The 27325-nt window shown below is 34.0% G+C and overlaps 1 protein-coding gene across 1 annotated transcript in view; it reads left to right on the forward strand.

The window, feature by feature from the left end:
• LOC141457663 (uncharacterized) overlaps positions 1-27325 on the forward strand; it is a 40592-nt gene that overhangs the window by 3528 nt on the left and 9739 nt on the right. The window contains exons 2-13 of the mRNA XM_074134870.1: positions 11961-12062; positions 13372-13585; positions 14130-14383; positions 15275-15416; positions 16001-20981; positions 21554-21594; positions 22656-22915; positions 23457-23655; positions 24197-24322; positions 24402-24749; positions 25158-25319; positions 27104-27190. Of these exons, the coding sequence (XP_073990971.1) occupies positions 13475-13585; positions 14130-14383; positions 15275-15416; positions 16001-20981; positions 21554-21594; positions 22656-22915; positions 23457-23655; positions 24197-24322; positions 24402-24749; positions 25158-25319; positions 27104-27190 (6711 nt within the window). The 5' untranslated portion in view covers positions 11961-12062; positions 13372-13474. The remainder of the gene's footprint in view (positions 1-11960; positions 12063-13371; positions 13586-14129; positions 14384-15274; positions 15417-16000; positions 20982-21553; positions 21595-22655; positions 22916-23456; positions 23656-24196; positions 24323-24401; positions 24750-25157; positions 25320-27103; positions 27191-27325) is intronic.

Here is a 27325-nt window from a genome sequence, read left to right on the forward strand (position 1 = left end):
AAACCCCTTTTATTTGAAATTTAAAAAAATAAGACCAGTCTCAACACCCTCTCCAAGAACACTGAACAAAACGGAAGGTAATTAGAACAATCCTATCTTCTATCACTGGATGGTCGTCGTTCACTCCACTCACGCATCTTAGCGCACATGCATATGCGCATATATGTATGGATATATTTACGCGTGCATGTGTATTTGTGCCATCCCTTATTGTTCTGTGCAATGATACATCCGGTTGACCTATTGTGACAATTACCTTGTAGTAGCCTGCCTATGCATCGTCTGTACGAAAGATCGTATTAGATTTGTTACGAAATAGACAAATAGACACAAAAACGCAAATACACACGAAAGCAGAATAAATAATCATGAAATGACAGACAACATTAATTTGAAGAATATGTTTAGTAGAGGCCTTATCAAGTACAATATTGAACGACGTAGAATTAGTTAGATCAATAGCCGGTAATTCACAGCCGACCGCAACCACTTGTTTACCTTAATTGTTTCATTGATTTTTCTGTTTAAGGCAGTGTGTCGACCTCTCGTGATTATTGCCTTCATTACCTACTTCAATAGATTTATTTTTACTAGCAGATAGCCACGCCCAAGGAAGAGGAAGTGCTGCAATTGTGTAGTATCCGGGTTGAGGACGTAAAAAAGTGGTTTGAACGAATTGGTGTATCTATCTGTCGTTTCTAGGTGAATGTATCCACTATAACTCAAGAGAAGAGGACCCACTTCCGCTTTAGAAAAACCCCCCTTTTTATTGTCCCATACGCTTTATATGGCCGTAACACAACGGCTTCCTGATCAGTGGCGTAACTAGATTTTTTAGGCCCATAAGCAAATTCTAACTATGGGGCACCTACCCTACTAACGTTACGTGGTTGATTATTTAATAATGTTGTTTTGTAGTTATAATTTAATTTTAAATAAATGAATGTATTTGATATTTCAATACTTCTAAACTATATTTATAAACAGAAAAATAAAGTAATTAGATATATGATTTTTTTATAATATAAATTGTAAATAAATAAATTTTTAAAGGAGCCCTCTACAGCCGGGGGCCCGAAAGCGTTGCTTCCAGATGCTTCCCTGTAGCTACGCCACTGTTCCTGGTGCTAGTTGTATTACAGTCTTTTATCACTATCTGGGGATCTGCCCCAGTCTTTATCGGCTACTTGAAAGCTACCAAATGCCTGTTTGTATCTTAATTACCTTATCTTCCTTATTTCACTATCTGGGGATCTGCCCCAGTCTTTATCGGCTACTTGAAAGCTTCCAAATGCCTGTTTGTATCTTATTTACCTTATCTTCCTTATTTCACTATCTGGGGATCTGCCCCAGTCTTTATCGGCTACTTGAAAGCTTCCAAATGCCTGTTTGTATCTTATTTACATTAACTGCCTTATTTCACTATCTAGGAATCTGCCCCAGTCTTTATCGGCTAATTGAAAGCTTCCAAATGCTTGTTTCCATCTTATTTACATAAACTGCCTTATTTCACTATCTAGGAATCTGCCTCAGTCTTTATCGGCTACTTGAAAGCTTCCAAATGCCTGTTTCTATCTTATTTACATAAACTGCCTTATTTCACTATCTAGGGATCTGCCCTAGTTATTATCGGCTACTTGAAAGCTACCAAATGCCTTGCTTCTAATGCTAACAATTTACTGGCGTATCTCTTCTTAATGATCCAGTACTTAAAGACTAACTTCCAGAAGGAATGGAAACATTCTTTTCTTGGTTTGAAGGCAGACTGAACCAAGTTTAGGATACTTATAATTCTTCCTGCCCTGAGACAGTCTAGTTTTCCAATATCAGCTTCGCTAAATCATATGGCTAAGTTCTTTAATTCATTACTGCGGGCCCCACTTTTCCATACAATATTGGGCGGTTTATTCCATGATTTTTTACATTTCCATTTCTAAAGCTAAGCTAAGGTAATTTTTTTACATTTACTTCCTTTTTATTCATGTCTAAACCTGTATTTGTCCAAACGTTTTCTTAACGTTCAATCCACTTCATCGGAGTCTGAATCAATGATCACTGGATCATCTTTGAACTGTAGTGTGTACAAAGTTATACTAAGTGTTAAAACTTTTGAATAAGGAGTTAAACTAATCGTTTCTTCTTCTTCTTGTTTTAATTTCCTTCTTGGAAGACCCTGGGTTTCCGAGTATATGGTTCTTAGCCCAATTATTCCACCCCAGTCCAGGAGTAGATTCGCTGCTCCATTTTTTTCTTGTTGCTCATTTATTGCATCTCCAATAAATTTCCAGAAAGTGCAACCATCACTTCCTGCAGTCAAGTATCCTCTTCCCACCAGTGCTTTCTCGAGTCATACTGACGAAACTCTTCTTTTTCACCTTTGCGTCAAGTTGAAGAGATTAAGCTTCAGCTTTCTGTAGAGACAGATCTTCAATGCTCCAAAAACTGGATAATTTCTGCCTCTTATCTCAGATTATATATCTTAACTTTTAACCTAGAATCTAGTTCTTTGTCTTCTTCTTTCCGAGAGTGAACATGCCACAATAAGATCTTTACTCTTATAGCTTTGGGTGTAAGAAAATAGAAACTATTTATCGAGCTGTTTTAATATTTATTTAACGAATGATTTCCTGGCTCTGAATTAACATTCAGATTAAAGATTTTCTTCAAATTCAACGGTCATGCCATACTTCATGACAAGAATTGATTTGGAATTGCAAAATAGACTTCGAGCAAATGCTTTAATACAGATATATGAAACACAGAAATATGTTGTTTTTTTTTATTCCGGGTAGTTTACAACCTAATATCCCCGATACCCAATAGCCAGCGCTCTCTATCTTCCCAGTCTCCCTCTCTCAATCCCCTCGCTGCCATCGCCTGTTCCACACCCTCCATCCACCGCCTCCTAGGTCGGCCCCGTTTCCTCCTTTCCTGTGGAGTGAAGCTGTGGATTCTCCTGGGCCAGCGATCTTCATCCATCCGCATTAGGTGGCCATACCATTTCAGTCTTTTGGTCTCTATTGTATAGAGAATGGTCTTTTCGACTTTGGCTTTCTCCCTAATTTCGGAGTTGGGAACTCGCTGGAGCCTGGATACACCACAACTCCTCCTCCAAAAGTCCATTTCCAGGGCTAACAGGCTACCTTCAGCTCTTCTGGACAACGTCCAGTTTTCTGCTGCGTATGTGGCTACACTTTCCACAAATGAGTGGTAAATTTTCCTTTTTGTTTTTATTCCTATTTCCTTGCTCCAGAGGGTCGCGTTTAATGCATTCATAATTTTCTTGCCATTATTTACTTTGTGTTCAATGTCTGTCTCACTTGTTCCTGTAGATGACAGCCAGTACCCAAGATATTTAAATTCCTTACTTGGATATAGCATCCAGCCGTCTATTTCTACCGGAACGGGAGGAGCATTGAACACCATGTATTCAGTTTTTTTTTTGCTAACGCTCGGCTATTAACTTCCTAAACATGTAGCTCACATCCTCTGCCTCTGACGCTATTATTACCTGGTCATCGGCGTATTGGAGGGAGTGGATAAACTTATCACGAACAGGTACACCCATTTTGCAGCAGGATCTTTTCCAGTGTTTGAGCGTTTGTTCTACATATATGTTGAAAAGAAGAGGGGATAAACAGCAACCCTGCTTCAGTCCCTTATTTACCGGGAAACTTGCTGAGATCCGCCCACCTACTTTTACTGCTCCACTTGCATTCTTATATAGCCCTTGAATTGCTCTAATGAGGTAACTTTTGACTCCTACATTATGAAGAGCTTCCCACAATTTGGCTAGTGGCACAGTATCATAGGCCTTCTGCAAATCCACGAAGATCATGTGGAGTTCCCGATCACAGGCTAATCTTTTTTCGATGAGCATTTTGAGGCTGAAGATATGATCGATACATGATCTACCAGCTCGAAAACCTGCCTGCTCTTCGCTAATAACATCCTTAACTTCTTCCTCAAGTCTGCTGTTAAGGATGCGCCCGTATACCATGCTAAGAGAGCTTGTTACTGTGATTCCCCTGTAGTTGGAGCAGTCTTTCCTTTGCCCCTTCTTGAACACTGGGGTTATAAGTCCCATCCTCCACTCTATTGGAACTTCTTTTCCTTTCAAGAGTTTGGACATGTATTCTGCAAGCTTAGTTTTTAAGCTAATTGGTCCTGCCTTAATCAGTTCTATGTAGATAGATCCGGGGCCAGGAGACTTTCCATTCTTCATTCCCTTAAGTGCTGAGTCTACTTCTTCAATAGAAACCGTAGGGATTTCCTCACCGTCCAGTTCTGTAAAATAGTCGGAGTTCGTAATAAAATCTGGTCTGTCCTCACTAAACAAATCTGAGAAATAATCAACCCACTCTTGTTCCTTAATTACTGGAAAGCTGTTTCTCACTTTTGATCCACACAGAAATATGTGTGAGACAAAAAAAAATCCTTTTAATTAAAGGGTGTATTTTAATCCTTAAATGGATTCTGAATCACATTATATCGATCTCCTGGATTTAGAAAATGGAAAATTATAAAGAAAATTGAGCAGAACCTGCTAATCATCTGAAAGAAAAGGCAAGACAAAAAAAAGTAGGACAAAAGCGCTTTGTATGAGATTGCATGTCCGGAAAGAGACTATACGGGCCAAAAATGACGCAAATCGTCATTAGGCAAAGTCTAGCATTAGAGGGCCAAATCTAATGAAGAGAAAGCACTTGCCTTCCTGCTGCAAATCTTCCCATTTTAAGACCATTGCCAAACAAAGATTTGAAATCAAATTCACCACGGAAAAAGGAAAGACAATTATTGCCGGAGTGGCTTGATTAATGATTAAACTGTTTAGAGAAAGAAGTAGGTTGTAACTTAATAAGATTATGACTAAGTTGGATTCCCTCCCGCCTTGTAACACTTTTCTGGCTAGAGAAAAAGTTTGTAAAGTTTGCAGTAAAGGTAAAGGACTTAAAAAAAAAAAGACTTGCCGAAATTAGCACAATCTTTATACCTTCAAAAGTTAAAGAATAACCTGAAGAAGCTTTAAAATAAGTGTGAAAACTTTCATGGCCAAACTTTTTATACCGACCCAAATCCTGGTGAGTAAATTTATTGGTAGTTTACATCATTCTCCACCATTAACTATGAAACAAGTTTTAATCAGTGGGCGGACCCAAGCATGCGCAAAGAGGACTCTCAAATGTTATTTGTTACAAAAAAGAGTGCCAGAGAATTGAATTATCCCCACTTAATTAACTGGTGTAAACTAGTGGGCGTGTCACTTCAGTAACTCCTCCTCCTTCTAAACATACCTGTGGTCTGACTTACCTGCCTACTTTTTTTTAATTGAATGCCATCAGAAATTATAGTCTTTATCTTCTTTTTCTTTACATTTTTTATTATGTTCGTATAAATTTAATGATAACATATCAGGAGTAACTTGTTATATTACACATTCAAGAGAAATAGCTGGGTATGTAACTAGTTCCTATTTATACCTTATTTACAAAGCCTTCCATTAAATTTATTATAAAGTATTATTTTAATATTTTATTATCAACTTATTTGACTTAAATATTTTATGTCGGACTCTAGCTTTATATATACTCGTAGCCTTATACATACTCGTAGATGCAGATTTAAGGGAAAACCGGCGATTCTAAAGAAGTACAACAGATCTTCCCAGGATAGTAAGCAAGTACACAAAGGATTAGTCGAAAAATCAAGGGAAGTCCTAATTTCTTTGTACTAATAAGTCTTTCAAGTTAACAAGGAATTTAGCTAACATGCAGAGCCACTGGAAAAGAGTAGGCAGACATGACTCTTTGATTGAGAGACGCCATCCCAACAATATAACCAATAATAGCATGCCAAGTATATGTGTATAAAATATACGTACATCTTATGAAGAGTATATCGATAAACCACTTATGAAGAGTATATCGATAAACCACTTATGAAGAGTATATCGATAAACCACTTATGAAGAGTATATCGATAAACCAACTTATGAAGAGTATATCGATAAGTCAACTTTCTTTTACAGCAATTCTAATTTAAGAATTTTGTTTCGACTAAAATGGTTTCTTCCTGAAATTCTACAGCCAAAACTAGCCAACGTAATGTGTATTTTACAACCTAGGTACTGAAAAATCATGTTAGAAATAGAAAATAAAGAATATCTAGTAAAACTAGCAATTAATTTCAATTCTTTCCCTTTTTTCTGAACTTTACCTTCCAAAACTAGCCGACCTATGTATTTGTTGGAAGTTTCTGACTTAGATTTATGAGTGGATCTTTGACATGAAGCAACCCTTACGGTCTTTCTCCCTTCACTGCTGTAGAGGTGAGTGGTAGTTCAATGCTGAATAAAATCCTAAGAACGATTTGGATGGTAAACCTTCAGGGGAAAACTCCCTACACTCTAAGACACACCTATCCTCGAATCTCATTTCACTTTCTAAGCGGTCAGATATCTATGGAAGTAGCCTTTTACTCGTCACAAAGTTTTTAAGAAAAGTCTGTAACGAGTCCAGGATTATGTGTAGAGATGTTTAATAAAAACCATAATGCCTAACAAGGGATGGAACTTGAAATCTGGAAGAAGACCGCAAAAGATACGGCAACTTCTTTACTATAAATGCATTCACCAAGCAACGAACTTAACAATAAGAATGAATGGTGTCAGCGACTACTTGTAATTACCTGACTTTAATCAGGTAATGGACAAACAAATCCCATTGTACTGAATAATGCTAAATTCATTAAAGTTGTGGAAATATTATTTGTTGTACAATTAAATAATCTTATAGAAATTACTTAGCAACTACTGATTAGTTGCCATATGGCCATGATTATTCCTGATAAGACAAATTATGGATTTTTTACTCTGTAGTTTTTTAGTCCTTTTTGTTTTCGGAGAGTGAAAATGTTTTCTAAGTGGGATGATATAAAATTTTGTCCTTCATCCCCATTTAAGTGTGACACGAGGTAAGAATTTTCCTTGTTAATCCTAAGTTTAGATTCATATATCTGTTGGCCAGACAGATCGCACGATTTCTAGCGGTACACTGTCTAGTTGAATGGTTCATTATCTTAAGTCTCACCGTTAAGTCTTTTAAGTCTCTATTCTCTGGACATTTTAGACAAACTTATCTGCTTATAATGCGTCTTGAGACTTTCGCTTCACTAAGATGATAAAAAAGTCTTCTTTTTTTAAAAAAAAATACAGAAAATTTAAAATAAAATGCTTAAATATTGCTCCTTCCGATAAAATGACATCTGAGAAAGTTTGTGATGTGTAACTCTTAAATTATTTTAGATTCAGATATGAGCGTGCTACAGAATCGAGGCTTTTAGTCACAGGAGCAGTGTTGTATACTAGTGATGGGCTATTTGAGCGGACTCGTTCCATTGGAACGAGTCCGATGGTGGAACGAGTTGATTCAAATCCCTATTTTTAAAAAAAGTGATTCCGCCCCGCCCCAAAAAATTTAGGCAAATAAAAATGAAAATGAGGCAGCAGAAGGTTTGGAACGATTAAACATAAGAACAAATGTCACGCAATTTATTATATTATTATATCATTAAATGTTAGCTTTCCCAGTTAATAACAAAACTATATTTCTTTAACACACATTGAGTACTATCCCTAATTTCCAATTGCTCTGATAAATATAAAATTAACAACGTAATACAAATATTAACACAAAAATAGGCTAGTCAAATATAAATTAAAGCAATGCAGTTTTGTCATTATCTAGCTTGACCACTAGAAGACTGGAGTTAACTTACTTCAAGAGTATTCAAGGTAGAGAAACGGAAATGGGTAGGAAATTATTCCATAAAAATTCTAACCCTTCAAAATTATAATTACTCATAATATTTATTAACTAAGAATTGAATATCAAGCTTTTAAAATATTATCTTATTGTTTTACAAAAAGAAAAAGCTGTGTGCTTAATCTTAAACTTAGCGCTGGACACTCTTACTCTCATCTTCATTGGCGTAAGCTTGAACGTGTACATGTCAGCTAGACGGTCAAAGTAAAACTGGGCCAAAATTTAGTATTACCTAACTGGTTTACTTAGTGTAGTATCCCTCCCACTCTATCACCTATTTCACAAACATTCATCGATTGAAAATATTTTTTAGTTAAATATTCGTTTCATTGGAATACAAAAAACATTATAACGCTTTCTTAAGATGATTTGAATTTTTAAAATTTGTTTTTGTCCGTTACTCTTATAAAATACGAAGAATTTCAAATAAAATATAATATACAAACACAGAATGATCTAGTGTGCAGGTGGAGTCAGTCGTAGTTTCCATGACAACGGAACCGTTAAACGACTCCGGCCCAGCTCTAGCATTTTCATTGGTTAAATCCACTGGAGTTGGTGGAGTCGAATCCGGAGTGATTTAAATCCTTTTGAAACCGGACTCGTTCCATTTTTTCGTTCACTGAATCTAGCCAATAGAAATTGCTGGAGCTGGAACCGGAGTTGTTTAACGGTTCCATTGCTATGGTAACGAGGACTGACTCCACCTGCATACTAGATCATTGTGTTTGTATATTATATTTTATTTGAAATTCTTCGTATTATATAAGAGTAATGGACAAAAACAAATTTTAAAAATTAAAATCATCTTAAGAAAGCGTTATAATGTTTTTTGTATTCAAATAAAACGAATATTTAACTAAAAATTATTTCCAATCGATGAATGTTTGTGAAATTGGTGATAGAGTGGGAGGGATACTGCAGTAAGTAAACCAATTAGGTAATACTAAATTTTGGCTCAGTGTTACTTTGACTGTCTCACGGTCATGTACACGGTTAAACTTACCCAATGAAGATAAGAATAAGAGTGTCCAGCGCTATGTTAAAGATTAAGCACACAGCTTTTTCTTTTCGTAAGATAATAAGATAATATTTTTAAAGCTTGATATACAAGTCCTAGTAAATAAATATTTCTTTATTTATGAGTAATTATCATTTTGCTTGAAGGGTTAGAATTTTTTTTATGGGAATAATTTCCTACCCATTTCCGTTTCTCTACCTTGGATCCTCTTGAAGCACGTTAACTCCAGTCTTCCAGTGGTCAAGCTAGATAATGACTAAACATCATTGCTTTAATTTTTATAATTGACTAGTCTATTTTTATGTTAATTTTTGTGTTACGTTGTTAATTTTATATTTATCAGTGCAATTGGAAATTAGGGATAGTACTCAATGTGTGTTAAAGAAATATAGTTTTGTTATTAACTGGGAAAGCTAACATTTAATGATATTTTTTAATGAATTGCGTGACATTTTTACTAATGCATAGGGTAAGTACAGAGACCGGAATCGGTGAACGAGTTGTTGGAATCGATTCCAACCCTGGAACTGATTCAAATCCAACGAGTCCAAAGACGGACTCGTTCTGCCCATCACTATTGTATACTGGTATGTAGCACTAGATCAGGTTGCCTTGGTCTTACTGTGTTCATTTCAGCTTACATGAGCACTTACTACGCATGTGCGAGCAAAAAAGAGTTCTTCGAAAGAGCTCTATCGTTCATATGAAACTTCTTACAATAATCACAAAAAAAGAATCATATAAAAACGAAAATTACCTGGTTCAAATTAAAACTGTACGGTATATCTTTATATCTCTCTACATATTGTTTCAGATTTTAATGAACTCTTTACTGAATTGCAGAGAAAAGTTATCTCTTATAACTGGTATAGGTAGCAATGTTTTTTTTTAGTGATAATAGGTAATGAGAATATAGAAGGTTAAATTTTGCAGGTTTTGTAAACCGTTCAAATTTCCAACCTTTATTTCACTATACGTATTGTTCAGATTTTAATGAATTAATTTTTTGTCATTCGATTCGAAATTCTATGTGGATATAGCTTTTATGGATCCTGATGTCTGCAACATTAGAAAGGTTGTTTGCCTCACTTAAATAAGTCCTCTTTTAAACTATTATGAATAATATTCTTCAATGTTATCTTAATAATACTTAAACAGAATCATAAAAGTAAGTTGGTGTAAGCATTTTTTTAAAAAAGTTTTTGAATTTTTTAGCCTTATTATTACTTTTATTTTTTATAATGGTTTTATTTTTAACCTGTGATTATCAGTTTGATTATTATAGATTAATAGATATTACAGTCAATTTAAGGGGTTATAGGCAGTCAGAGGCGCCAAAAAAGTCATTTTTTCAAATTTTTTGGAGGAAAAACGTGTTTACTTTTTTATTCGGGAACTTTTGCGTCATATCAGTCTATGTTTAAAGAACTTATTGTAATTTTTTCGTTACAAATTAATAATAATTGTACTAATGGCGAATATTTTAATGCAACACGTCAAAAAAATGCAACCCTCTCGTGGACATGATATCTTGAGACTGGATCATCTGAAATCAAAATTTTGTTAGTAGATGACTTCATCTCGTACTTGAACGAAGGATTTAGAAAAAAATTAAATTTTTAATTTTTGGGACAACTTTAAAGTTTGAGTCACGATTTTCACTAAAACAATTGACCATTTTATGTTTGTAAAACAAGTTCTATTCATTGAAAAAAAAAATCCTTCGTCCAAGTACGATTTTAATATGTGTAAAAGAAATACGTAAAATTTCAAAAAGATCGGTGCAGTAGATTTTGAGATATCGTGTCCACCGACTTTGAAAACGTAGTTTTGAGAAAAACGCGTTTTAAGTTTTTAGGGGTTAAAGGTTTGCGAATAAAACCTGGATAATTTTTTTTTTTTCAACTTACACAGTGTCATCGATTCCAGGCCCATAAAATAAGTCCTCCGTGTCTTCCAAAATGTCCAAGTTTTCCGATTTCTGCTGTCTGCGTAGGATTCTTGCCCCCCGCGTAGCAAGTTGCGCTCTGTGCTCAGCGATGGTAATTCGATTCCCGTCCATTTTCACTCTTACAATTTTGCTCGGATCGACTTGAAATTTTAGGACAACATTCCTGAGATACTATACTTTAATATTAAAAAATTTAAAAAAATAGATTTTTTTTAAATTTCTGACTGCCTTTAACCCCTTAAGTTAAGTGGTGTGCTACTTGAACAAATCTTTTGTATGTGAAAATAGCCAGTATTAAGGTCTGTGACATCTAATATATTCTAAAAAATATTAATGAAAGATTAATTCAGTAAAATTACTTTAATGATATTAATGAAGAATTAATGATATGTACATACTTGCTGATTTGTGTACCTTTTATCGTTTAATCAACCCTTGTATTTAACTTCTTAATCTATAAGTTTTTGTTAAAATAAATATGAGATTGGTACTCATCTAAAAAATCTTTGACCAAAATTCAAATTTGTTGAGTCAAAATTGCTGAAAAATTTAAGACGTTCCCAGCTAGGAAATATTCATGTAGTTACTGAAGATCGTAAAAATATTAGTAATCACCTTTGCTGTAACAGCTGCACTGTTGTAAAACAATTGGCAAAAACAAACATCTAGTTTGTGTCGTGTCCGCAAAAGTTCTAGCAAAAGATGGCTCTTGACTGTGGGCGAATTCAGAGTTATCATGAAACCTCCACCAGTAGGCGATAAAACACCTCATTTCCTATTTTGCTAGGAAACACGCAGACGATGGAAATCTTATCGTGACTCCCAATTCTTTCCAACATCTTCCAGCATTCCAGAACTTGATGGTGAATTCAGCAGCTTGAATGAATTTCAACATCAGTGATTGATTATCATACAAAACAACATATACATATTCTCTGCCTTTGCTTCTTAACTTGCCTTTAAAATAATTTTTAAAAAATTGTCCAAGGTCAATAAATATCAGACTTCGGATTACAAACATATGCCCTAAAAGCCACTCAAAGTCTTTATTTATTTTACGATCATTAATTCTTTATATTATAGGATTGCAATTAACAACCATTAATATTTTTATTTCTACAACAAAACATTGCTTGTTGAGGAATACTTTAGATCATTGTTTCAGTGACGTGTCCGCTGCAGAAGAACACCCGCTAAACGATAAAGCCAGTGAATATGTGCATATCCTGCGAAGGTGTAAAAAAAAGTACATTTTCGAAGACAAGGAGTAAGTAAAGTCTATTTTTCTGGCGGAGCTTATCGTATTATTAGGTGTCATGAACGGAGGCGACTAGCAAACATAGTTTACTGTAACCAACCTAACTTAACAAACAATAAATCTTAGCTTTGCGGCCTCGCCTCTAACTGTTCGCGCTCGTGGCGTCTAAGAGAAGGAGTGATAATTTACATTTGTTTTTGTTTGTTTGTTTTTAAATATTGATTAAAGAAGAAAATAAATCAATTGCATTGTTGCAGTCACATGAAATCGATTAGTTGTAAATTATTAATATGCAGGGTGAATCAGAAAAATGTCCGTAGGCCTACTATGTGTAGTACATCTAAAGTGGAGTTCAATGACGTATTGGCCAATTTCATATTTTCCACTGTTCTTGAGTGACATCACTTAATATTTTTTCTCTAAAAACAACATTTTTGAAATAAAAATGTTCAGAAAATAAAAAAAAAAACTCAGAAAGTTTCAGTCCGAATTCGATTCTGATAACACGGTTGGAAAGACAGATAAATTTTCTAGAAATTAACCCCATTTTGAAGTATAATTATTCTCCAAACAGCCTCAATCTTCCTGCTGGATACTAGATAAAAATAAAAGTAATCGAAATTTTTAAGAAAACTCATTAGGCCCTTATGTGATCATTATCAGACCTAGGTGCTGGCACTTTTTATAAAAAGTTTTCTTGCCTAATGGGCTTTCAAATGGTATATCCATATTCCAGGATTTCTTTTATCTTCGTATGAGAAATTACGTTTGTTTTACAAGAAAACGTATTCACGAGCACTCAACAGTGTTAGTTAATTCAAGTTGTTTAATTCATTGAAAACTCTTTCAGATGAACCATTAGCCAATTTTTAGAGTAGGCTGTCTTAAAATAAGGAAGTCAAAGGTTACAAATTGCACTTTACAACATTTACTTCTGATCTCTCTGAAATATTTGAGAAAATGTTAAGAAATATTTTCAACTATTTTTATTTAATTTATATTTAAATTTTTTAAAATATTAAGTGACGTCACTCAAGAACAGTGAAAATATGAAGTTGGCCAATACGTCATTGAACTCCACTTTAGATGTACTACACACATTAGGCCCTTGAACATTACTTACTGATTCACCCTGTATATAATAGTTTAAAAAGAAATTTTACTTCTCAAACAAAACACCCCTAGAAAAAAAATTCTGGGTGCGCCCCCTGACAATTGAATATTAATTTATATTTCTCAATTGTTTCTTTGATCTACTTTTAAAAGAATGAGTTTATGCCTTTTTTTTTGTTCATTTCTCTTTTGTTTTACGTTGCAGCCAATTAATTCAATCTTTTCATAATGATGCCTGGATAAAAAGGTATCTAGAGGAAATTCCTTTAATAATTCCAGAACCAGTGCCGGAATACCAGTATGGTTACATGAACTATGACGACAACGTTGATGATCTACAACCATGGTACAATTTTTGCACTAACAACCTGCAATGGAATACAGTGAGAATTAAAAATAGAGCGCTCATGAAATGTGAGGTAACGTCATTAGTCGCACGTTTTTTTTTTTTTTTATATAAATTATATTATCTTAAAACTTAATGATATTGTTGAACGTAATTTAACGTCAAAGCAGGAACAATAAGCACTAAATAATTTCCTAGAAAACCAAAGTGATAAAACTACACGTAAGCCTCAAATGAAAACCTTTGGTGACTGGCTGGAAAATTACAGAAAACTCAAAAAGCCAATCTGTTGCTTTAGAGCTTACGAATTTATTTTCATCATATTCTTTCATTTATAGTGAAGAATTAAGTGTGGCAGGGCCATTAATACGATGAATAATAATAATAGTTTGATAACTGAGGTTTCGGGGATATTTTGTGCTGGCAACTCTTGGAGCCACAATAGATCCATTGGGCATAGGTCTTTAAGGCCGCCTTACTGGAATCTAACCTAACCCTCACCCTTAAAGAGAATTAAGCAGCAGAGAATCTCTTTTCCTCTTTAAGCACCTTCCTTCTAAGTTTTTTCTTTGCAGTTATGCTTTATTTTCGGCTTCATCTTTTTTTCTTTCGAACAGGATAAACGACTAGCCTCTGATCTATATCCAATGGCTCCATTGCGCTACCATTTCCCACACCAAATTCAAGAATACCCGATTGCTGAAGATCACTTCAGAAACCAGAAGAAAGCGCCAAAAGGTATGAGTGAAGCTTATCTAAGGTGTGAAATGATTCAAAATTCATGTGATGAAAATATTACGCTCATAACACCTGAAGCGTATTCTAGACGAATGTGGGTGAAGAACTATCTAAAAGAATCACTAAAACCACTGTAAGTATGACTTTGATTGTGTACGATAAGTCTCCATGCTCTCTAGAAAAGCCTAAGAAAAAGAGAACTATCAGCAGATTAGAATAACCGGCTCAAAAAGTCGGCAATAATCTGAACAACCCTCCAAGAAAGAGAACATCCAATACATGTATCCCCAAGGCTCTCTGGAGAAGTCAAATTCCCTTAAAAGTCCACATTAGTTAGATGAGGCTACTTACTCCATCCCTCCTCCGGCATGGGTGTCCATGTGCCTTAGTTTTAATCAGGGAAGAGCAGGGATATCACGCCACCTCATGGTAGAAATCCAGAGGAATACCTATTAACAAGATAAACAGGTTTGAGATTGAAAGTTAAGGAAGTCTCCCACAGAGAAAGGACATCTTTCCCCAATTCAGACCTGCTGAGCCTTCCTCTTTATAGAATATTCGACGAAAGAATGGAACTTCCGCTCAGAACTAACCTGCCAGATAAGTGAGCGGAGAGAAGACGAATATTCTTGCTTTCTGCCCCCTCGTCGAGAAGAAATCCAATAGTGCTGTCAGGAAAGCCAAGAACTGCCCTCAGGGAGTGATTTTAAAACATCTCCCTCTCCCCGAAAGCCAATTATTTTAGACCCTGAAATAATTTTCTGTTATTTTTTTAATTTTAAGACGCATCAACATCTGAGGTTGTTATGCTTCTTTTTTTTTGTGTATTCTTGGCCTCTGGACAATGTTCTTTCGTTACAGGCAGCGCTGTCCATAACCGGACAGATATGTAACTGTTAGAAGTTCCTAAAAAGAGAAAAATCTAAGGATCAGCTGGTTTCGAATCCGAGATATATGCTGTTATTTTTTTTAAATGAATTTTTTGTTTTCTTTATTTTGAAAATCAATCTTTTGTTTATTTCAGATCTGGACCTTGGTATAAGCCAATTTTAAAATCTATTGTTGAAATACCAAAAATGTTTTTTGAAATTTATGATCAAGAGCATTTGGTAACACCTCCAACATCTCATCAGCTGCTCCAAAGATTCCTTCGAAAACGTCGTAAAGTAAGTATTTTTGTTCTGTATTTATTGAGATCGCTAAACCCTTTCTTAGTCGTCCTAAATTAGCCTCCATTGCTGTAATCTTTCTTCCTTTGTTCCTAGGGCACGCACTGCAATTTTACACGAGTGACTCTTCTGCTGTCAAATGTCAATCTCAGTCTTGATGGTCGGGTATCTGTCCAGCGCTAGGAAGGCGCAAACAAGGAGGGTTAATGCTAGGTTCCTACTTGATAGGGGAACATTTATTTTCTAAATAGTACAAGATAAAACCTACCGATGCAATAATATTGACAATAATTAGGTTTATAACGAGGATATTGACCAAACTGCTGTCAAATCATCAATACTTCGTACTTTAGATTAATGTTATTGACAATATCAAAAGAAATTGGCGAAAATGTTCACAGGGTACCCCGGTATCATAAAAATTCCCCCTTCTTCGAAACGGATCATCTTCATTCGCTAATTAACAACCTTAATCTGTAGCAAGTAGATCCAAAGCTTTTCCATTACTATTTTTTTTACACAGAACTTAGGTTATATGAAACATGAATATTTGTTAATAACATTTTCATTTTCCTTTACAGATCATTGATCTTGAAAATAATAAGAATTTCCGAGTTTACCGTTCTCAGAACTATTACTATTCATTATTACAAACTAAACCATTTGAATTTTGGAAAAGTTATTTTGAAAATCGTAAAATCAATATAAACAGATTGTGGGAAATTCAATTTCCATTGCTGGATACAAGAAATTATGATCCATTCCAAGCACGCAAGGATTTCAGCGGCTATCCACTTTACCAGGACACTGCCTGTGAAAGTGTATTGGATGGTGTACCTTACAGAGATAGAATATTGACCAAGATGGATGAGATAAACACAGTCACTGAGCAGTTATTAGCTCTAATCTATGTTTATCCAGAATTTGAAGATAAGCTATCTGATTTTGATAATTTTGAAGGATTAAAGGAACAACGTTCAAATGTTCCAGAGGAAACAATAAGTGAAGCTATGGTTTATGAAAAATATTCTAGCACCAAGGATGAACGATCAGTTGATGATGAACTAATGTCTTCGGCGATTGGTTGCACTTTAAACGAAGAAATAGATTGTTATGATGAGACAAAAGCGACTTTTCTAGAGAATCTATCCTTAATCAAGTCTCTTTATTCAGACTCTTCACCGCTTACACAACAAGTGAAAATTATGCAAAAACAGATGGAAGCTATAAGTAACAGTGTTCAGATAATACTAGCTGATGTACTGAAGAGAGTTTTAGAAATAGGCATAAAAGAAGGGATATCTCAGGATGAAATTAAGGATTTATTTTTAAGTAAGCTGTCTTCCATCAGTATCCTTTATTCAGATTCTTTACCACTCTTGGACAAACTGAAGGGTATCAATGCTGATATAGCTATAGCTAGAGATACTTCTACCACTTTACTGAAGGAAATATTTCACAGAGTGGAAAAAGAACTTGTAGAAGAAGAAGAAGAAGAAGAAGAAGAAGAAAGATCGGTTGGAAAAGCAGTAGCTAAAGAGAAACAGCAAGAAGTACTTCCTGAAGAACATAAAGGAGAGGAATTCTTTTTGTTGCAGGAAGAGCTGGAGCAGTACTCAGGGATTTTCCAGCCAATAATCAAGGATATACTTGCTGGAAACGTATTATTGATAGCTGAACTAAGCGCAAACTCTTCTGAAATCATCGAAAAGTTAGTGTCAATCAGAGAACAAACACAAACTATTAGAAAAGCTATTCAGTCAGTTGTTGATGAAATTTATGATTATCTAGAATTTGGTATAACTGCTGAAAAAGGTGAAAATTCTATTGTTATGAAAGAAATCTTCTTAGCTGAAGATTTCTCTACAGAATCAGTGAATTATTTAGCCAAACTTAGTGCTGTACGTTTACAAACACTGTCCTCATTGAAAATTATTCAAACATTAATTGATGAGCTTTTAGGCAAAGTAGGCGCTGGGTACCTTGCCAGAAGTGATGAGGCCGACAGCGAGGAAAATGATCTAATGGAAAAAATGAGAAATTTATTTATGGGATATCAATTTAGCAATGAGATGATTAGGTTACAAGAAAAGCACTTAGAAAGGAAATACTTGAGTAAAAATATGGAAAAAATTATGGACGATGTCCTAGAGGAAATTGATATAATCATATTGAATGGGAATAGTAAATCACATTTGGATAAATTCAATGAACTATTTATGGAAGATCAATTGTTGATTACATTTCGTAATTATCAAGCAAGGTTAAATATATTGAAATTAGAAACTCTCTCAATATGGGAGACAATGGAATCAGTTGGCGATGAGTACATACAAAATGAAGGTGAAGAAAACCATGAAACCGAAGAAGGTACAATAAAAACACAACTAGACGAAAATGCAAAGAAAGCAAAACAAAAAGAACTAGAAATCTGTAAGAAAAAAATTGTAAAAGAATTAGAACTTCAACAAGTGGAATATAATTGGTGGGAAAATGCTTTGTTTAATAGTTTAGAAGGTAACACAGCAAAATTCACCAAACTATGGCAACTGATTAAAAAATTACTTGAAGAGCTGTTTGATGCTGGTATTGTTTGTGAAAAAGAAATGTTAGAAATTGACGATACTTTTCCGGACACTCTAGAGGAATTGCTCGACGATAGTTCTAATGGAATAATTAAAATACCTTTTGTTGAATGTTTATTAAAAGAATTTACTGAAAAGAAGAGGCAACCTGGTGAAATTCTGAAAAAAGTTATTAAATGTAATAAAAAATGGCAAAAAGATATTAGAAATTCCAAACTTGAAGGCTATTTACCAGTATTATTAGAATATTTATTAAATGGTTTACTGTTTTCTAAAAGAAAAACGAAAGAAAAATTACCTAGTGAGAATTTAAGAAAACATTTACATAAAAATCTATCTCCAGCAGAAGTTTGCTCAATGAAATCAATCGCTAAATATTTATTAGCAGAACTACTTAAGTACCATATCCTTGGTACTAATAGATACTCTACTTTGTTCGTTAACAATGAAGATATTCTATCATTTGCTAAATGTTTATTGAACATCTACAGAGTTAATAGTGATGACCTTGGAGAAAAAGTGGAAAAAAATTATGATGAGAAAACTTTTGAGAACAATGGAAATCACAAAGAGGAAAGTGAAGATGCACAAGACAGTTCCGAGCAAAGTCAAATACAATGTGAAGAAGAGGATGAAGTTACAATTATGCGGTCATTGATAAAATGTTTAACAAAATACGTTGATAGTAATGAATTAATTGATGAAATTTTAGAGAATTGTTTAGAAACACCAAATTTTCAATTGAAAAAAGAAAAAAAATCCGTGAGAAATCTGTTAAATTTATTTAATGATTACATAACTAGTTTTAATAAAAGGACAACTGTAGAAAAAAGAGAGCAATTAAAGAATTACTTATATTCGATACTGATAGATAATGTATTCAAAAAACCATCAATCGAGAAAATTGTACTTGGCGAAGAGAGATTTGAAGAAAAGATTCCCGATGGAGAAGAAACTTACGAAATGATGGAAGGTAGCATTAAGGAGAGTTATTATAACGAATATAGTGACCACTTGTTCGACGAAATCTATTCAAGTTGGTTGAGAATATTAATTGAAATTCAAAAAGAACTACGCCATATACATACGATTTTGACCACAAGTGAAAAACCAAAATCTAATTGGGAAATCAAAATGGACATTATGATCACTGGTGAAACCAAAATTGATTTAAATAGTCTTGAGTATTTCGAGAAAATGGCCAAAATGGAGGAGTTTTTGATTAATCTAAAAGAACATATAAACGATCTTCTACTGTATTTAATACTTTATCACAGTATGGCTAACAGTAGTACAGAGGAATCATACGAAGCGTATCCATTTGAAGAGGTGGAAGAAGACGTTTGGATTGGCAAAGGTGAAGGTAAAGCAAACATTTCAGAAGGTGAAATAACAACAGGCACCACACAGCGGATCCATCTATTAGCCAGACTCGAAGATTGTAAAATAAATCTTAAGAAAATTTCCAGCGAAAATATTTTTTCAAATAAAGATCGACAGATCAGGGAAGAAAGTCTAAACAAAGATTTAGAAAATATTGCTAATAATTTATTGAAAACAAATGATACCGATACTGATAGTACATCAAATCACTCGAATCAGATTTATCATATGTTTTTATTTGAAGCTGTAATCGATAGTAGAATTTGGAAAATTAAAAATAGTATTAGTAAAAAATCATGTCATGACAATATAGAAAGAAATCAAGATGTTTACAGTGTGGAAAAAATGTCATTTGTTAAACGAAGATCTCACCTATCTTTGACATGTCAAAAGGATGATGGAAAAGAGAATATAGAACCCTGTACAGAAAATGATAATTGCTTAAGTAGTCCTAAAGTTGGAATCGTTAAAAGTCATGGAAGTAGACATGGGAGAAGAGAGATCTTTAGTGATACTTCCCCGGCGACGAGTACACAGCCACGTCGTGGCGTAAAAAATAAAGCACTGAACTCGCAGAATGAAAATAACTCTGGTCCAGAAGCTCTTTGGAAGCAAGGTAGTAGCCTAGAAGAGAGAATGAGTAATTATCAAAAACAAGTCCGCAAGAAAAATAATAAAAAGTTCAGCGGTAATGAAACTCCTGATGCTGGTACAAAGACAATGGAAAAAGCCATTGACAAAGCTAAAAAAAAGCATAGTAAAAGACAATTTGGAAGTTGCGACATAACTAATATTGGCAAAAAGGTGTTGAGAACTAGCGATACTAGAACTTACACCAATGTAAATAATAACCCTCAGACTGGTGAACAATCTCGTAGAGCTAAATATCGTAGACAAGACGATCAAAACAATAATACCTTCAGGAATTCCGAAGCAACTAAACCCAGTAGTTCAACTAGTGGTATGGTAATACCACATTCGGTAGAAAGCATGTTGACTAGCAGTACACTATTAACAAGTAAGGATCAACTGACCTCTATGGCTAATATGGGCAGGATGGATTTAATGGTTGCTTTTCAGAACATTATTGCTCTGAACATGGCCATGGACAATGCGCCCAACATAGATGAGTCATTAGTTTTCGATGAAGAAAAAGACCAAGACAATGTTTCTGATACAGTAGCTGCGGAGCAAGACGAAAAAAAAGAAGAAAAAGAGGAGGACCCTATTGAATTGTCTTTTGAACTAACATCCTTAGAGCCTGAAGAATTGGAAACATTAGATGAAGTTATAAAAGAAATGTCAACAAAACAGATTGATTCTGACTACTATGATGAAGCTGAGCTGCATTATGATGATGCAATTGACGCAAAAGGAGAACCATTATTCCTGACACCCGAGACAGGTGCATGGGAAGTTGTAGACTTGTCTGAACAACCAAGTACCGATCAAGAACTGGGTGAAGAAGAGGAAGAAAGAGAGAAGGTGGTAAGTTTCAAAACCTCAGAAAGATTGGAAAGCGAACCGCCAGAAGTTGAACCAAAGAAGGGATGCCCTTTTAGTATTCCATGGAAAGAATCATCCAGACATCCAGGTAAATTAGTTTGCGTTCAAAATGCTTGCAAAACTTGTTGTTACCCTCAGATGTTCGTCTTAGTTTAGGCTTAGAAGTCTTTACGAATTTGTGATAAACTTCAATTATTATAACTCTAATCTTTGAATCGTACAATTTTGTATAGATAATGAATTTCATTGGTCATATTTAGTTAACTACAAACCTGTTGTCTCTATTGTAAAACTTACAAGCAGGTAAGTAAACTGGGATTGAACAATCTGTCGAATTCGAAAGAATGTTTCCAGATTGAGTCCTCACAATCGAAAGTGGGTTTGTAAAAATGTAAATGTAAAAAACGCGAAATTTATTTGTTCCGGAAATTTGTTTAAAAAACAAACAAACAAAATTGATTGCCCATTAAATAAACAAATGGCGTTCATTGCTTAACAAATATCAATAGCGCCATTTTCAAAATAAGTCTGGAGTGAACACTCACACGATTTACGCTTTCTACTATTCTCAAGATTTTTAAATGATAAATTTTCTCAAAATTCGTAACATTGAAGTGATGTTAACTTAATATATTTCTTATGTATGAATGAATTTTTCAGATTGGAAGAAAATGCCAAAAATAGATGAAATTTACTTAAAGGTAAGATAATTTTCGGCTTCCACGTTTAAAATGTTAAAAACGTCAAAATATATTATTGTACACTCATTTTTACTAAACTAAAAGAAAAGTGCACTTTTTACAAATATTTTATTCTTTAATACCATATTTTAAATATTATTTATTTGAAGAAAATGTTAGGTAACAATTGTATGCAAAACGAATTTATTTATAACAATGAAAGATACTCAATGAATGAGCACGTTTCTCTATCTTTAACAATATCTATGGATCTATCCGTCCATTATGCTTCCATTAAGCACGATTTTTGGATATTCATCCATTTTTCAAAGATTGTATCTACGAATTGTATTAAAGAAATCTGGCTTTTGTAGAAAATAATTTCACCAAATTATCTGGCCAATAAAGCTTTTGACAAATATAGTATCAACTTTTAATGTTAATAATGTAATTATCTTAGAGGAATCTATTTGTAGATTAATTGACATAGTTCCTCTTGGAGAATCAAACACTCAATCGACTTCGACAAATCTAGGATTATCAACGAAGAATGTGAATTACAAAATGATACACGTAGCCAAAGAATACCTCAATTAAACACAGAATGGACAAAAATAAATTTAGACCAAATTCATTTGATCAAGACTCGAATCAAGATAAGCAGCAACAATCCGATCATTGCAATCACCAAAATATAATCAAAATAACTTTAATCTCCACTTAGATTAATCATAATTTTCTCACTAGCAAACCCTTAGATCTTAGCCATTGATGAAGCTACATAACCGTGCCGAAACGTGCGATAAATAAAAAAAAGAATAAAAAAATACATATAAGAAGATGTCCTTCAATACATTCAACTGTTTTTAACTTCAACATAGCTTACCTTCACATAATAATATTGCCACTGAAGAAGGCACTGATCTCTTCCAACAAGAAAGTAGACAAAATTAAAATTTGATTATAATATTATTATTAAAGTTTCAGATTTTTGTTTTAACCCTCATTAACTAAGTTTTCATTAATTTCCATTAATTTTAAAAATGATTTATTAATGATTCCCTCTTTCATTTATTTTATAGGTACTAAGAAAGAATGTTGCATTGGACGTTCCGACTAATATAAGCGATCTGATGCTAACCCATCCTAAGCATGTTACTGAGAAATTGAGTAAAGTTGTCACTACGCATATTGTTGACGATACAGTGCGCTATTTGATGAGGCGAGCGTGTATGGTGCTGGATGAACATGTCTTCATTCGTCGTCTGATATTCCAAAAATTTAAAGAGAGATTAGCGAAAGCGTCATCTGAGGAGAAACATGTGGAAATGTACAAGTTCATGTAGGTATTAGACGCTAGTGTAGGACTTTCCCTTCAATATTATAAAACTATCTTCTAAGAAAGCTCAACGAGCCCAGAACCCTTTGATAATGCAAAAAAAAAAAAATAATAATAAAATGTTCACTTCCATTCTATTTGTGGAGCTGGAAGTCTTTCGAATAATCAACTTATCTGACAATTTATTTTTTACTTTTTAGTGGAAAATTCCTTTATTTTCCTAATTTGGAATTAATAGCTCAAAATGAGAACTTGTGAACGCTTTCGTGATCCTTGGTCTTCCTCTTTCTGATGTTCTAGGAGGCTGCCAGTTCCAGGATGTTATGCCTCTTAATTTCACCCACTTTTTTCTCTCATTTTACAGATTCACCTTCTTTACTACCATCAGAGATTTATTTAAAAGCAATTTCTCTACCAGAAATGTGTGATATTCAATCTTTCGGACCTTCTTCCATCCACCAAAGAACTTAGCCATTTTTAACTATGTGCGCCATTGCCTCATATTTCATGTTAATAGAGACTTTTTTTCCTTAATCATATACAGGACAGAACTTACAAATAAAATTTTACAAGATATGATCGCTACAATACCTGGATTAACAGAAAAAGATAAAGTTACAGAAAGATTAAGATTGAATCCAAAATGTTATAAAGATATAATGTGGAATCTGTGCTCAAACAAGAGAGGAATTTTTTGGAAATATTGGTCAAGGGAACGGAAAATTCCTAAAGGAAAACCAAAAGTATTCAGTCTTTTTTTATAGATTATGTTTTTTAATTACAGATGATGCAACGTTTGAATATTTATGTATTTTATACATTCTGTTATCATTTACATCATTGACAAATAGTACTGTTTGCCGGATCATTAAAAGATTCAGGCAATAAACTAATTGTAATTTTTCTCCAAAAAAACGATAAAATTAAATGGCTTCGGACACAGTTGGTCTGAATTCGAGAACCAAGAATAAAAAGTAGATTGAAAGCCCTTACACTACAGTAACCTTTTCTTTCTTGCAAACGTTCAAGGATATCCTCCAATAGCCAGGCTTCCCTCAATTGATTTCCGCTTTGTTTCTCACATTTCTTTCATGAGCTTATAGATAGATATTTCTTTCCAAAGATATTGGTTTCACAATAATGAGAAATATGAAGTCAATAAGAGAAAATTCATTGCTCTTCAGTTCTAACTGTCTCGAAACTTTTAATTTAACTTTTAAAAAAGTAGAACCTCTTTTTTTACTCCAAAGATTACTAATAAATGAATTAATCTTTAAATTTCAGTCTTCTTCAAAAAAAAGACTTCATGGCCAGGATGAGACTTCAGACGAGGGAATAATCAGAAAACTCATTCGGAGAATGCCAAAGAGTTCGTGTGTGAGTAGCAGTCATTCGAGTAGCAGGCTTGAGGTGATTGGCTTTTTGGTTCATAAATTAACTAACAATGAACCTAACTAACTAATTTATAAGACAAATTTTACTTTTCTAGCTTCAATCATCTAGTAAAAGACCATCAACTGAAAAATACTTACCACCAAGAAGCAAGAAGCAACCAATATACTGCGAGGCAGCAACATTAATGGCGAAAGAAACTATCAAACCAATTGTGACACCGAAAACAGTCTCACCAACTGAAAAGACCCAGTCAACTGGAAAATCTAAAAGGGCAGAGGAAATTCATTCGATAAAGAAATCCAAAAATATGCTTACAGAAGGAACCACAAAGCAACATGCGTCTTCCATCTCTAATATGTTGAGAAAACGATATTTAGAATCAAAAATTGGTCATGTAATTGTGCCGGATGTTAGCAGTGTTGAAGGGGTAGTTCTTGAAAAGGTACACAAAATTATTTAACGCCCCGAAGAAAGAAAGAAAAAGTAATCTTGGCTTTCATTCTCATTAAGCTCAAAAATATTTATAGCCTCTCAAAATTGAGTTGAAATTAAACATTTTCACTCAATGTACAGTTAGGGTACCCGCTCAAGGAAATCCCTGTATACTTCTTATGTCCTTTAAATATACAAACTATTTTATACAGACACATCGACATTTGCATTCGCCTTTTTTTTTGTTTTTTGTTTTTTATAAGCACTAATTAAAATCTGGGTTTCGCCAATTGAATATCAGTAGATCATCTTACCAGTGGTAAAAGAAATTCAATACAAGACCAAAAAATAAAAATAAAGTAGTATTGTGGAAATTAATTTGATTTTAGATTTTTGAAAGCTCAGTGGTATTTTACAGAAAGATGAAAAAAGAAAAGAAGAAGTTTTATCGTCAGAGTCTGCGGTCACAAGTAGTCCAAAAGTGCTATCTTTGAAACCAACCACTGGATCTTTCAGTCGCACGAAAAAAATCTTAGAAATCGAAAAAGAAATTAGCATGATTAAGGACACATTAAATAGGGTAAGTGAACCTCAGGTTCCTTCAACAGCACCGGCTTTCATCTTAAACATAGAAACTGAAATAGATCCAGTCTGCATTTACACTCTGCGCCTGCATTTTAAATTTTGTTTCAAAATCTTGTCAGCACATGATAACCGCCTCTCAAAAATTGTTGCTGATGAAATAGTAAATAAAAACCTGCTCTGGTTCAGAGATTGGTCTAACCTCGCCCAAAAGTACTCTGGTTTGATTTTTCGCGTGCTAACTTGTCAGGGTGGGAGACTAATTTTTTTGAACTGTTGCGTAGGATGAAAGAGGCTAGTCTGGAGGAGTCTGTAGGGCGCGCTATGAACTCCGAGCGTTTTATCCTTTATAGGACACTGCTTGAGACTAAAGGAAGGCTTGGTATCTTTAAAGTTGGCTCTACCACTCAGTTGGGCCTCTCAAGTTGGATTGAAAGAGCTGCCCAAAAAGAGAAATGTTCATTTGAATCGTAGAGAGGACTTGCACCACTTCCTCTGCGAGTGCCCAATCCTTTCGGAATTTAGACTGAGAAGTCTCGGTATGAAATTCTTAGGTGCTCAATATGTCATTGATGCTTTGGGGATCAGCATATTTGCAGTAATTTGATTAGCTTTTCCAGGCAGGTTCGGAACTATAGATATAGTCTCATTAAAGAGTTCAATTATTAATTATTGATTTTGATAATATTACTCTTTTTAGTTATAATTTAATTGTTTTAAAAAGTTTACTTTTTAATTTTCAATCATAGTGTATTATTTTATTTCATTTGTGCCATTAAGTTTATTTTCATATAATTTATCAAGTTTCTTTTCTTTTTATCTTGTAACCAAACTCTGGCAGGCGGCGTTAGCCATGCCTTTTGTACATTGTTTATGATTTAATGTATTATATTTTCTTAAATAAATTTATATTATTATTAAGTGAACCTCAGGCCCTAGATGTAAACAGTGTGAGTGTTTGTAGAGTCATTTTTAAGTTTTGTTCGTATTGTTAGATTGAGACACCCGCATGAATACAAAAATCCTTGAAAAAGTGATGATAAGTATTTTGCATTACGCTATAGTAGACTATAAAAGTATGAATATTAAGAGAATTTGGTAAACTATATTTTACTGCAAGTAATATTTACACGAACTTGTAGTTATGGCTTGAATAAAGTTGAATTCTGTAGTTTCAAATGTAAACCAACTGGCAAAAGCGATTGTAGGCCAATCGAGCGTAATCGAATGCACAGAATGACGCTTGAATGAGAAAAACTGTTGGTTCACTTCCTTGCTCATGCAGTGTTAATCTGAGAGGGGTTCTTCTATTGTCCAAGAGTGTTCAGGGGCTTCCCTTTCTCTAATTTCCTCTGCCCTTTAGTAGCCCTTCTCAGTTTACTGGAATCAATGTCCCCCACTCATGGAGTACCTTATGGTTATAGAATTGTGCTTCAAGTTTACAGAATACTTTCGTTATTAGTAAACTGAAGCATCGATTTTTAAGTTTTCTAACACCTTGGTAAGGAAGGTCGTGTAATCGATCACTATTTGTCCAGCCATAATCTTTGAACAACTGCTCCACTAATAGCCCAGGATTTACCCTGAACTGGAGAAGAGCAAAATTACGATTTTTTGACGGTATTATTGTTGATTTGACAGAATTGCTTGTACGTATGAGTGATTCGTAAGAAAAAATTTCAAGGTAAATTCCTTGCAGTAAATTTTCATAGAAATATATATTAACTTTAATTCTGTAAAGTAATTTTTAGTTTTTAAGTAATTTTTTGAAGTAATTTTTAGAGCATGGAAGAGAGAGAGAAGTACAAAGAGGAGGATTCTTCTTTGGAACTGTCAACGATTGGATCGAGGATATGTAAAACAGTAGAGGTAAATGTGCAGTACTAATTTTTTTTTTTTGTTTCTTCCCCCTATAAATTATGACGCACATTGGCAATAAACTTTCTTCATTTTGGAATAATTTTGTATTAACAAAGAAAGTATTACTTGGTGCTTGAAGAGTAC

Source organism: Rhodnius prolixus, unplaced genomic scaffold, assembly GCF_049639745.1.
Source record: "Rhodnius prolixus isolate KJV_2025 unplaced genomic scaffold, Rpr scaffold_5, whole genome shotgun sequence".
NCBI classification, from domain to species: domain Eukaryota; kingdom Metazoa; phylum Arthropoda; class Insecta; order Hemiptera; family Reduviidae; genus Rhodnius; species Rhodnius prolixus.